Consider the following 12,911-nt stretch of genomic DNA (forward strand, 5'->3'; position numbering starts at 1 on the left):
ATGGAAACGGAGCAACGTAACGTTATTCCATTTACGTTTCCCCCTGATAAGAGCTCACGTTACTCTCCGAATCGAGGGTAAGTCGCATACGTATAAAAGGCTGCTCCTGCTGTGCAATCCATACAGTTCCACAACGAACAGCCATATCGCAACAACTCCAAAGATGAAGTTTGTCATAGCAAGTGCATTGTTTATCTGCCTGATGCGTGGCATTGCCACCACCGACTATTGTGATCCCTCACTCTGTGGCGAGGATGAGACGCACATTGCCTGCGACAACGATGGCGTAAGTTCAAACTGAATTATTCCTTTAACATCAGGAATTGGGTTCAATCCTTGCTTCACAGGACTTCCTGAGCGATTGTCCCGATGATGCACGCTTGCTGGAGATCGATGAGGAGGCTCAGGATATCCTGGTGGCTGCCCACAATGCGGTCCGTGAGGAATGGGCCAGCGGTCAGGGAAAAGTCCCTGAGAAGGCCTGTCGCATGGCCACCGTGCACTGGGACGATGAGTTGGCTAGCCTCGCCGAATTGAACGTGAAGCAATGCAAGATGGAACACGACGAATGCCACAGCACCAAGGAATATCCCAACTCCGGACAGAATCTCTTCTACACCGGCTACAAGGGCGGCAATCCTCCCGACCTCAACGGCATCCTCGAGATGGCTGTCAAGGATTGGGCCGAAGAGGGTGACTTCGTCGACGAGGAAATACTTGCCGAATATCCCGACAACTACGAGGGACCGTGAGTTTTGCGGTACGCCTTCGAAATGCTTCAGGAATTAACCCATTTTTTACAGCACCATCGGTCACTTCACCATGGTCGCCCAGGAACTTAACGTGGCTGTCGGCTGTGCCGTTTCCAACTATGTCAACGAGAGGGGCTTCAACACATTCCTTGTTGCCTGCAACTATGCCACAACCAACTTCATCACGCTGCCTGTCTATCGCGCCTGTTCCTCAGCTGGCGAGGAGTGCACATCGGGACCCAATCCCGAATACCCGGCCCTCTGCTCCTCTGACGAAGATGTCGTCTACAACTAAAGGTCGAGACAAACACAGACTGGCATTGTTTGGTTTAATGGATTCTCTTTCCGCACATTTATAATTAGCCATAACCCTTGTACTATTCGCTTATGTATCTCTTCTAAATTTCAATAAAGCTGAGCATATTAAAACTCTTGTGTTAATTTTGTAGCTACAGTAAAAATAAAGCTGTACAAGTTGCATTGAGATAACTTCAAAACTCAAAGAGTAATACACATTAGTGTAAACGGACGGACAGACACACGGATGAGAATTATACTAACCAAATGTATCAGAAAATTATTATTGAGCGAACTTAACTGAGCAAATAATAAAGCTAAAACTATATTTAGAAAGTGTTTCGAATCTTTAAATGATATTAGAAGAGAGTTTGATATATTACCTCTTCAAATAACTTTCTCTCTCTTCTATACTTCTAATGAAGTTGACAATATTAAGTTGATCACTTCACATATTTGGCAAGCTTCAATAAAATTAAAGCTCATCAGTAAGTTGCATAAAGTTAACTTTAAAATCGAAAGAGTAAAACACATCTATATAGACAGACGGACAAGCTCAACTTGACAAATAATAAATCAATAACTTTATCAAGTAAAACCCTCGTCTTTACCAAGTGCTCCCATCCTTCATCAGTATTAACAAGAACTTTCTGCTATATATGACGAACAGTTTGTATATTTGTATTTCAGATCGAATGTTACACACAACATAGTTAAATGCTTAACGACATTTGATATGTTAAAATTTAATCGTACGTCGTCGATTACACTAGATTGAATCAATCGTCAATTGCACATCTGCATTGAAAACACAATAGATAAACACATAAATTTGCGCAATTAGATCGTCATCGATAACAACGATCCTTGAGTATGGGGAATGAAGTATTTTGAAGAATGCTTATCAAGCATGTATGTTAGAATGTGATTGATTGCTGATTAAACCTGATTGGACATCACTTGGCAACAATTGTCTTGAAGACCGTCGGACGCTTGTGTGCCGGCAACTGGCTATAGCAATAACTTTTGATTGCCTCGAGATCGACTTCGGCATCGGGGGACAATATGCAGATGACACCTAAGCGATGGCCCCACATCTTATTGGGTATGCCAAGGACGGCGACATCATTGATGCTCGGATGCGAGATGAGCGCCTTCTTGATCTCCGAACCGTAAATCTTGTAGCCGCCCACATTGAACACATCCGACGACTTGCTTAGAAAATGAAAGCTGCCATTTTGATAGGCACAAATGTCGCCGGTTTTGAGGAATTGCTCTGTGTCATGTTTCGGTTCTTCGACTGAACGTTGTGGCCATCGACGCAACTGCAATTGTGGTGCCTCTTCTCTTACCACAGCTTGCTGCTGTTGCGGCTGCTGTGGCAAGTCCTGTTGGCTTCCTAAGCATGGCTGTTGCAATTCATTTGCTGTCGTTGTTTGTTGCAAGTCCTGTTGCGGCGCCTCTTGAGTAGCTATCAAGGTTGGTGGTTGCTGCTGGGTTGCCAAAGGTTGCTGTTGCACATCCTGTTCGAAGATCAGTTGTGGACTTGCCACAATTTGAGGCTGTTGCTCATTTTGGGCTTCGACCGGTTGCTGCTGCTCCTCCGATTGCTGTTCCTGTTGCTCCTCCGTTTTGGCTGCCACTGACCGCCTTGACTTTAGCGAAAAGAGATGCTCCCCGCATATTTCCAGCTCGCCAATCACAGTGCTCAGCAAAGGCACCTCAGTTGGAATCTCGCCAGCGCTGTTGCAGCTGACCAGCTGCTCGCCTTCGCTATTCACCAGACGCGCTGTGACACCGACCAGCGGCGCACCCAAAGTGCCCGGCTGATAGTCCTCGGCATTAGAGCTCTCATCCAAGGCAGGTCCCATCACCAGACCGGTCTCCAGCATGCCGTAATATTCGTAGATACTCTGGCCGGTAATCTCGCGCCAGCGATGAAACACCGCCTCGGGCAACAGGCCAAAGGCGGTGGCCATCAGTCGTGTCTTCTGCCTGCAGTGATTGATGATGTACTCGACCATGCGGGAGTCCTGGGCAAACATCTTATCGTATTCGGCAATGAGAAGCTTATAGATAATGGGCATGGCCACAAAGATGTTGACACGCTGCTTCGTCGGACTGTTGATGCCCAGCAGCGAACTCCATGCCGTGTGACTGTCGAATTTCTGCTGCAACAATATGTTGCCGCCCACGCCAAGCAGGGCTCCGATGGCGGTATGCATGCGTTGCATCGAGATGATGGGCAGCATCGAATCGCCAGCATTCAGATGCCAACTGGCGGTCAAACAACGCATCTGTGCTTCGATGTTGCTATGCGTCAACAGCACTCCATTGCGTCCATTCGCTGAACTGGGCGTATACAGCAGCATCGCTGTCGCATTGGCATAGTAATCGTTGGGCAGCGTGCTCTCCGGTATGAGTGTGCCCTTCATGCCGACCAGCTGCTTGGCATACATGGCCGTCGAGGAGACGCTCTCCGAGCTGGGCACAAAGTCATGATCGAGCACAATGCTTGCCGTTTGCAATTTGGTGGCCAACTCTTGGGTCATCTCCTCGCATTCGGGTGTGCCAATCAGCAGCTTTGCTTTGCAATCTGTGGCCTGGCCAATCAGCTCATCGGCCGCCTGATTCGGCTCCAGCGGCACTGCCACCTGTCCGGATATCCAGCAAGCCCATTGGATGACTATCCACAGCGCATTGTTTGAGCACAAGAAGGCGACATTCGATTGCGATGCACTGCCTGAAAAATGTTTCAAAAATTAACAACTTAAGAAGCACTTTTCATTAGCTTACTTACCACAAAAATTGGAGATCTGTATGGCCAGCTTTTTTGCGGTGATGTACAGCTGAAAGTGGGTGAACTCTCCGCTGAAATCCTTTACGGCTATCTCGTCCGGATAGAGCATGGCCTTCTTAAACGTTGGCACTACGAAATTCTGTCGTTCATCATCGATAAAACTCTTGCGTAGCTTCTCAATAAGCGTGTCCTACAAAAAGAGCAATTCGAATTTATATCCAATTCACAAATATAGTTTATACTCAATTTATTTGTATTATTCGAATACTCACCTTATGCACCAGCTCCGAGGAGCAGAAACGCAGCGAGGGACAACAGCGATACAGACGTTGCACACGTCGCAGCGACAACATTTTGCACCACACAAAATAAATAAGTGAATTAAGAAAAGTTGCTGCCTAATGTTTTATGATTGTTTCTCGATGCTTCAATTTGTCGAACCTCAAATGCAACACTAACCCAAACTGTAAAAACAAATTGTGAGAACTTCACATCAAATGCAGCGTCTACTTCGATGTGTCCAATGAATCCAAGGAAAATATAGAAAATCACTGCTGAGCTTAGACTTGGATAGACGCTTTAATAATTCGAAAATGGTAAACAATAATTTATATCAATTTCGTAAAATATGAATATGAAATTTGTATACTTAGTAATTCGTCTATTTTAAAATCCAAAGAGAATACAGAAAATGACTGCCTTGCTTCGACTTGCATAGACCCTTTACCAAGTCACAATTGGTATAAATTGAAAAGCAAAAACAGAAAATTACTGTTCAGCATCGACTTGCATAGATATTTTCCCAAGTCAAAGTTGGCAAACAAAAATTTCGTAAATTCGAAATTCTTATAATAATTGCAACAGAAAATCACTGCTCAGCTTCGACTTGCATAGACCCTTTCATAAATCACAAAAATTCGCACAGAATGTTGTAAAATTTGTAATTTTTATTATAATTTTTCGTTGGTTTTTATATTTACACATTTAATAGGGACGACAAAAAATAAACATAGTGTAGTAAAAAATAATAATAAAAAAAAATACATATCAAAAAAATACGACACAACGAATGTATGTATGTATGTATTTTGGTATTTACCAATGCCGTTCACAACGACAGCTAAAACGATGTGATCATTATCTGCCCCCGCCCGCCCGCTACTCGCAATCATTATATCGTATATACATATACATATATTTGTATATACATATGCGTTTATGTACATGACAAAAATAAAAATGTTACTTGTTTTTGTTGCAAATATTATCATAGTTATTGCGCAGAGAGAGTTCGCTCTTGTATATATGTTTTTTTGATCTAACTGAAGACCTTTTTCTCTATTCATCGCCGGCCACATCATCAAGAGTAGACCATTCCCCATTTCTTTTTTCTTTTTTTTAACAGTAGAATCACAGTTTATATGAATTGAAGTGTCAAACAAAAATGAGCAAAACTATCGTTTAAATACTTATCCAACAAATAAAAAAAAAAAAACACAAAATCTGCTCAAATGTGGAATGCTTTCCAAATACCAAATTGTAACAATCATGACTTTACTATACTAAACGTAAGTGTGGAATCTGACGAAATTGTAGTCTATACTTTAGTTCTTTATAGACTTTGTTTGCTGTCAAGTCAAAGTTATGGCTTAGTTCATTACGCTGAATACTTAGGGAATACTTGTGGCTATAGCTAAAACACACTGTTTTCGACACAAATCGAAAAATCCGCTTTCAATTTGAGCATGGTAAATTACAGTTGTAAACTTAAAGTGATAGTGAAATAAGCTCTCGCAATTTCGTTTCCGCTGTGGGGAAAAGCAGCGAGAATCAATTGCATTTGATGGTTTCTCTAAGTACATGTTTAGTGTTGTTCTACTGTAAATGCTGGGCTTAATTATGGCATGTCGTTGTTGTGGTGGTTGTTGGGTTCAGAAGAGCTCTTTTTTGCATTTTTGGGAGATCCACTGGATGTGTTTTTGAGCACTTGCACCACTTTCTTGCTTCCTTTCTATTGTTCGCTTGTATTCGAATTGTACGCTTTGCTCTCGCTCTCGCTCTAATTGATGCTGCGCCTTTTCTCTCTCTGTCTAACTAAGTAGTTATATGTCTCTTCTATCTCTCTCTCTCTCTCTTTCTCTCTCTGTCTGTCTGTCTCTCACTGTCTCTAGACACGCTTGGGCTTGCTGACAATGGTGTAGTTGAGACCGTTGTAACTGCGATGATCGAGCGCTGCTTCGTTCTTGTTGTTCGTTGTGGTTGCGACTCCTGTTGATGTTGATGTTGGCGTTGTGGCTGTTAGAGGTGTCGACGGAGGCGTGGCCACGCCTCTCGCCAAGCATATATCCGCTGAGATGTTGTTGGCAGGCAGTGCGATGTTGTTGTTGTTGTTGTTGTTACTACTAAGATTATTATTGTTGGTGTTGCTGCTGTTGTTGTTGTTGTTATTGCTACTGTTGGCAGTGTTGTTGTTGGCTTTACGCAGCACTCCGTAACCCAAATGACTGTCGTCAGCCTTGCGAAAACTCTCGGTATCAGGACTAGCGATCAGCTCATATTCATTTGGAGGCGGCGGACTGCAGCGATGCAATCGATTCGCGGGCAAATTGAGATTCACAATTGTCTTGTAGCCACTGGACGTTTTGTTGTTCGGCGACAGAAAGTCCAATCGATCATAGTTGGCATCCGGTGAGACCAGCACACCACCACCACCACCACAACCCGCACCCAATCCCTCGCCAATGTCGATATCGATGATCTTGGGTGTTGATGTGCCGCTGTTGCCTCCATTCGAAGCATCCTTGCGCTTCGCTTGCGAACGCTGACGCACAAAGTCCGTGTCACAGCTGAGCGTGGCGGATGGAATGCGCTCACAGTGCCGGACATCGCCAACGCCGCGTGTCTTCCACGCATCCGTAATGTTCTCGATGCACTCGTAGTCGCGCTCCACAGTCAACAGCTTGCCGCCGCCGCAGCTCTCGTTGCGCAGCGGCAAATCGGGCGGATGATGATGATGCAACAGCTCCGGTGCCGGGCTGCTGGGCTTGAGTATCACAGCCGAGCCGCCGCCGCTGTTCTTGCTGTTCGCATCCGAGGCGGACGATGTCGTTATGGCAACGGGTTCATATTTCACAAGATTCTTGTATTTATTGTTATCACATTGAGTTTGAAGTGCAGCCGCCGCTGCCGAAGCTCCTCCAACAACAGTTCCAATCGCTGTCCCCGTCGTCGTCGTCAGCTTGTCCAATGGCGATGGCAACTTGCGTGGCGGCTTATTGGGAATGTGCTTCAGCTGCGATTGCGTTTGCGACTGTGATTGCGATTGCGATTGCGACGATTGCGTTGATGGCACCGACAAACTGACATTGATGCTGCCATTCGATGAGAAGTTATTCAGCGAATCATTCGAGCTGATGAAGCCCCGTAACGAGATGCAACTTTGTGTCGAATTGATCTCGAATTCACCGCCATGCGGATTACTCGACGGCGATGGCGGCAACGGGCTGCGTGAGCCGGGCTCCATGCCAGCAGCCGCACTAAATTGATTCTCATTGCATTCGATGCTGCTGAGGCTGTCGCCACTGATCAACTTCTTCATCGACTTCATCTTCGCGGACATGCAGCGAAACAACTCCTGCGGATTGGTGTGATCCAGCGTAAAGACGCCTTCGCCCGTGGTGCACTTCCGGCCCGCCTCGAACGTGAATTTGCCATCGCGATAGCCGTATTTGCGTATGAAGCGATATGGCCACATGGCAATGGTCACATTCAGATCCTCCGATTTCAATTGCAGCTCCGTTGGCGTCATCTGCAGCATGTAGGTGCGTGGCTCTATGTTGCACCTGATCGATGCCTCCGACGGTATCAGCGTAATAATAAACAATCCATCCTAAAAACAAGAGAGAGAGTGAAATAATCAATCACACATTTGCTTATAGAATTCTTTTGTTTGCGTTTCCCAGCTGCAGCTAGAATTACGCCTGGCTTTTGTTTATTTCTAGGGAATGCAATCGAAACAGTTGTTTTTCTTCCCCCTCTTCTGAGTATTAAATAACATCTGACTAAGCTTTTATGCGGCGAGCAAAAGTCTGCGATATTTTTTATCTGATGAGTTTCTAACGCATTCCTTAGAGTCGCAAATTTTTTTTCATAATTTACCTAATGCTTTATCCCCTCTTATGTCTGATCTAAGCAAGCGTAGACTTTAACTCATTAGGTAACTGAAATACTTTTTATAAGTTGTAGAACACATCTTTACCAAATTTCAAGTGGAAGTTTGCGGTATTTTTATCTGATGATTTTCCAACGCATTCTTAAGAGTCGCAAATTTTGTGGTATTTGCAAAATTTAATTAATTTATCGTTGCTTTCAATTTTCTTAATGCTCCCCTCTTATGTCTGATCTAAGCAAGCGTAGAGTTTAACTCTTTATGTAACTGAAATACTTTTTAATAGTTGTAGAACACATCTTTACCAAATTTCAAGTGGAAGTTTGCGGTATTTGTATCTGATGATTTTCTAACGCATTCTTAAGAGTTGCAAATTTGTGGTATTTGCAAAATTTCATTATTTCATCGTTTCAATTTCCTTAATGCTCCCCTCTTATGCCTGATCTAAGCAAGCGTAGAGTTCAACTCTTTTATAAACTGAATATTCTTAAACTTAGTCTAATACATCTTTACCAAATTTCAAGTGGAAACAATGCAGAACGTGGGAGAGAATTTTTCCTTGAGGAAGTACAAAAAAGAATGCAGCGAATGCTTGGCAGAGTCGCAGCGATTGCAGGCGGAGAAACGCGCCGATTACGAGGCGCTGGTTGCCCAAAGGCAATGGAAGCCAAAGCATCGATCAAAACCAACTGCAGAGGCACCAAAGGAGGAGAAAAAGATACCCACAGTGAAGGAGATGCTGCTGCACACGCAGGAAAAGCTAGTCTACAAACAACTGCAACAGGTAGCCAAGGACATTTGTAGACGCTACCCGACGACACTCAAAAGGCTGGAGGAGCTCAAGTTATACGTGGAGATGCTGAGACAAGAGCGACGCAACGAAGAGTTCAATGCGCGACTTTTGGTTCCCCAAGCGAGTGTGAAAGAACCCATTTCCGATTGCTTTGCACATCCCCTCAAGCTGTGTCAAATGCTGCTCATTAAGGTGCACTATCAAAGTCAGTTGAAGCAACGAATTCCTGTGTCAGTATGGAATGCAGTGAAGCATGGGAAGCGCAGAGAATTTCCCATTAAATATTGCTTCAAATGTGTGAAAGAGAATATTGGAGCCAACTTCAAGGTGATCACCGATTATACGACGCACTTCTGCCATCCGATGCTCTTGTCCGCGCTCTCTCCTCACTTTGAGGAGAAATCCAAGCAGCTGGAATGGTATTTGCCGCCGTGCATCGTCAGCACCGAGACATTTGTGCGCACCTATCGCTGGATTATCGAACCTCTAACGGCGCTCAAGTTGAGCCAACTCATCGAGCTGACGAGAATCGCCAGCTTCATGGACATCCCCGACTTGCGGGATCAATGCTGGTTGGAGTTGTCGCGTCTGTTGAAGCGTCCCGAACTCATCTGCAGCATCTATGCGATGGCAAAGAAGTATTGCATTAGTTTCGAGCGGGACGTGTTTCCCTACTTTTCGTACATATTTCTGCCCTTTGTGGCGAGCAGCGAGTTCCTGGAATTGCAATTCGAGAGGGTCCTTACTATATTTAGTTCACAATACCTTCCGGTCAATTCGGAAATGGAAGTGAGCCAACAAACCTCTTCTTCTCTTTTGTCCCCCTATTCAGTTTACACTTTTTGCCCCCTTAGATATTTTATGCGATGCTCTTGTGGCTGGATCATGATTGGAAGCAGCGACAATGCCACATTTGGGAGCTGTTTCAGCACGTACATTTGGACATGATGCCAATAACATTTCTGTTATTGTTCTGGGATCGCAAGGATTGTCCACCCGCCCTCGACTTAATCGCCGACACCTTGGAACCACAAATTGTCGAATTGATCTTCGAAATGTGAGTACACAAAATGTGGCTAATCTATTGGAATTTTGCTAATCTATCGTGAACTCGTAGCAAAGATAAACCGTATAAGCACAGGGGCAACATGGCAAAAAGGCAACGTCATTGGATCTACGATTCGGGTTGCAAATATCATCATTCCATCACCTGCAATGCAATGCGTTTTTTCACCTACAGCGACTTTATCGGCTACTTGAACTTCCTACAGTCAACTGGCTATCCTAGCCATCTTCGCCTCAAGTCCGTCGCCGATCCGAGTATTGTCTGCTGCAGACACAGGAAATAATTGTATTTTAATGTTGTATAACTTTTATAGTGCTTTGATTAAAAAGAAGACATCTAACTGAGGCCTTTTCGTTTTTAAAGGGGTTAACCGAAAGGTGGTTAAGAGAGTACAGGTTTATCTATGATTTCTACTTTAAAGTCTTTTAAGTACTTTAAATATTATTGCTCCCTGGGTTTGCATATTCCATAAACTCAGAGCTAACCACAGCTTCAATAGCTTAGAAGAAGTTATCTCCTTGAATTCACTTTTAAGAAAGCTCTCTCGATGAAGTCTGATTTTGATTGCAGGTTTTTCTATGATATTTTTCTAGGAAAATAAATAATGTAAAGTTTATTATTGCTCCCTAGGTTTGCATATTCCATAAACTCAGAGCTAACCACAGCTTCAATAGCTTAGAAGAAGTTAACTCCTTGAATTCTCTTTTAAGAAAGCTCTCTCGATGAAGTCTGATTTTGATTGCAGGTTTTTCTATGATATTTTTCTAGGAAAATAAATAATGGCTCAATGAAAGTTTCCTGTCAATCAAGAATGTCCAAATATCCACGACTCAAATACAAGACTAAAATAAAAAGAAAATTATTATATCAACTCTGTCTCGCAATATCTGGAAAGATCTCACACACAACTATAACTTATTCCAACTGATCGCAGATCGTGATTCATGCATTTATCCTGTATTCACAAACTTACAAATGAGCTGCAGTATAGATCGTTATCCTCCTCGATGGCACCGTGGGCGGCATGCATGCCACTAATGTCACAGAAGGCGACCATTTGGAGGGCGGTCACCCAATCCTTGAGCTCCTCATCGCTGTTCGTGTTGAGCGTTAATTGTCCATTGCGTTTGACAATCTGTATGAGATTCGCTGGCGGCGGCTCCTGCGTGATCTTCACACAATTCTCCAGCGTGAAGATCTTTGGATTCTTATCATCTTTATTCTCGCAGATCTCCAGGCGGGCGATCCCATGGCGACTTGCCTTGAATAGCAGGCAATATCGACTGCATGATTTCTGCAAAATAAAAGGAATTTGTTAAACTATCTTTAATATTTTACAAAGCTTTAAATAAAGTGAGTATTTTGGGGTAAAACATTTAGTTGATAAAAAACGAAAGCGAGAGTGATCGACTACCAAATACCCTTTCCGACTACAAATGTATTTCATTATTATTATTATTATTAATAAACTATTATTTTTAATATTAAAGTGAATTTTTAAATTTAGGAATGTAAAATATGTAATATTGACTTTATTTGCTATTTATTAAAAACAATTTATGGCGATAAACTAATCGATCGCATCTCGGCCAAAATGTTTCGCTTGCTTTGTAAGAAACCAAATTTTAATGTTGTGCTAATCAAATTTTCGACGGAATTTCGAGCGTTACTTACATAACAATCAACATACACACACACACACACATATGCAAATAAAACATATGTACGCATGTGTATGTGTGACGAGCCCGACCCTAATCCTCACACACGCACACAAAGAAACACACTTGTATACTTATGTATATGCAGATGGCGCATATTGGCTCTTCAATCCACATTTCCTGTCATATGGGGAATATAAGTTGTATATAAATACGCGACACGATGAAACATGCATGAATCCCCTCCCAGCACACATAAACACATATACAACCCCCTTCCCGTGCTTTAAAACAGCCGACATGCACACAAACTTAAACAGTGTATAGGCAAGAGTGTGTGTGTGTGTGTGTGTCTCAGGCGCGCACACGCAAAACGAAAATATGTTCGGCTCGCCGTTTGGCATGTCTCTCTCTTTCTCCCACCTTATGCTACTCATTTGTATGCAACAAGTATGCAGATGGAGATATCTAGACAAATACACACACGCGCGCGCACAAACACCGACAACACATATACACACACACGCACGCGCTTGCAGACAAATCCACCATGCACACATAGACAATACACATGCATGTACATATATACTCTCATTCACTCACACTAACATGCACATGGCGAGGTCCTGTGTTTTAAGACGCATTTTGCCAAAAAAAAAATAAAAATATGCATAAATGTACAAAACTTTTGTGCGTTGCATTTCTGTTTGTTTGCGCGTGAGTGTGTGTGCGTGGGGAGGGTGGGAGTATGAGGAGTTGGTGGAGAAAAAATGTCGGAATAGTATGTTAGATCGGTGTGTGGCAGGCTCAGAGAGCTCTCTTACCTTTTTCGAGATACGATTTAGCGAAAATCCAGTTTGTGTTGGAACATTAAGATATCCAGCCAAAACAGGTATTTCAACATCCATTCTGTTGTTGAGCCCCGTTTCGCTGCTATTGTTTGTTGTTGCGCCCCTGTTGCCTGATGCCCCGCCGTGTTTTGTTTTGTTTGTTCCGCTGCGCTGTGCCGATTATTCACTTAGTTTTTCTAATTCAATACAAAACACAAATCCGATCTTTTCATCACTTTTTCATATATCTATTTGATACAATTTATATTTGCTGGCATACGCAAGTTGATGAGATTCTTCACACTTCATATTTACAAATGACTAGAGGTGGAGAAACATCGATCGCAGAATCGATGCATCGATCGATGTTTTTACACTTGTTGAAAACATCGATTTCTTAATGATAAACATCGATGTTTTTATATTCCTTGTGCAACCCAATAATAATATTAGAAATTCATTTATTATTAAACAATTTATTATTTTCAATTATTTAAGACTTGCTTCTACCACAAAAAACAATGGAGCTTTCTTGAAGCTGTTT

At 43.0% G+C, this 12,911-nt stretch overlaps 4 protein-coding genes across 4 annotated transcripts; 2 read left to right on the plus strand and 2 right to left on the minus strand.

Annotated features, from left to right (window-relative positions):
* The first annotated feature begins 110 nt into the window (after window positions 1–110).
* On the plus strand, window positions 111–1,181 carry LOC132796081 (antigen 5 like allergen Cul n 1). The gene is made up of 3 exons (XM_060807117.1): window positions 111–286; window positions 348–748; window positions 804–1,181. The coding sequence occupies exons 1-3, from the start codon at window positions 164–166 to the stop codon at window positions 1,045–1,047; spliced, it is 768 nt and encodes a 255-aa protein (XP_060663100.1). The 5' UTR covers window positions 111–163; the 3' UTR covers window positions 1,048–1,181.
* A 528-nt stretch (window positions 1,182–1,709) lies between these two features.
* Window positions 1,710–4,315, minus strand: LOC132796060 (malonate--CoA ligase ACSF3, mitochondrial). The gene is made up of 3 exons (XM_060807090.1): window positions 4,122–4,315; window positions 3,850–4,039; window positions 1,710–3,792 (listed from the first exon to the last, which is right to left on the minus strand). The coding sequence occupies exons 1-3, from the start codon at window positions 4,200–4,202 to the stop codon at window positions 2,006–2,008; spliced, it is 2,058 nt and encodes a 685-aa protein (XP_060663073.1). The 5' UTR covers window positions 4,203–4,315; the 3' UTR covers window positions 1,710–2,005.
* Window positions 4,316–4,786: 471 nt separating this feature from the next.
* On the minus strand, window positions 4,787–12,865 carry LOC132796059 (probable serine/threonine-protein kinase ndrD). Its single transcript, XM_060807089.1, has 3 exons — window positions 12,362–12,865; window positions 10,850–11,170; window positions 4,787–7,738 (listed from the first exon to the last, which is right to left on the minus strand). Exons 1-3 carry the CDS (start codon window positions 12,443–12,445, stop codon window positions 6,017–6,019), a joined length of 2,127 nt encoding a protein of 708 aa, XP_060663072.1. The 5' UTR covers window positions 12,446–12,865; the 3' UTR covers window positions 4,787–6,016.
* Window positions 8,129–10,220, plus strand: LOC132796064 (uncharacterized). The gene is made up of 4 exons (XM_060807094.1): window positions 8,129–8,183; window positions 8,542–9,599; window positions 9,665–9,867; window positions 9,928–10,220. The coding sequence occupies exons 1-4, from the start codon at window positions 8,144–8,146 to the stop codon at window positions 10,157–10,159; spliced, it is 1,533 nt and encodes a 510-aa protein (XP_060663077.1). The 5' UTR covers window positions 8,129–8,143; the 3' UTR covers window positions 10,160–10,220.
* Window positions 12,866–12,911: the final 46 nt, after the last annotated feature.

This window comes from Drosophila nasuta, chromosome X (assembly GCF_023558535.2).
Source record: "Drosophila nasuta strain 15112-1781.00 chromosome X, ASM2355853v1, whole genome shotgun sequence".
In the NCBI taxonomy this organism is placed as follows: Eukaryota; Metazoa; Arthropoda; class Insecta; order Diptera; family Drosophilidae; genus Drosophila; species Drosophila nasuta.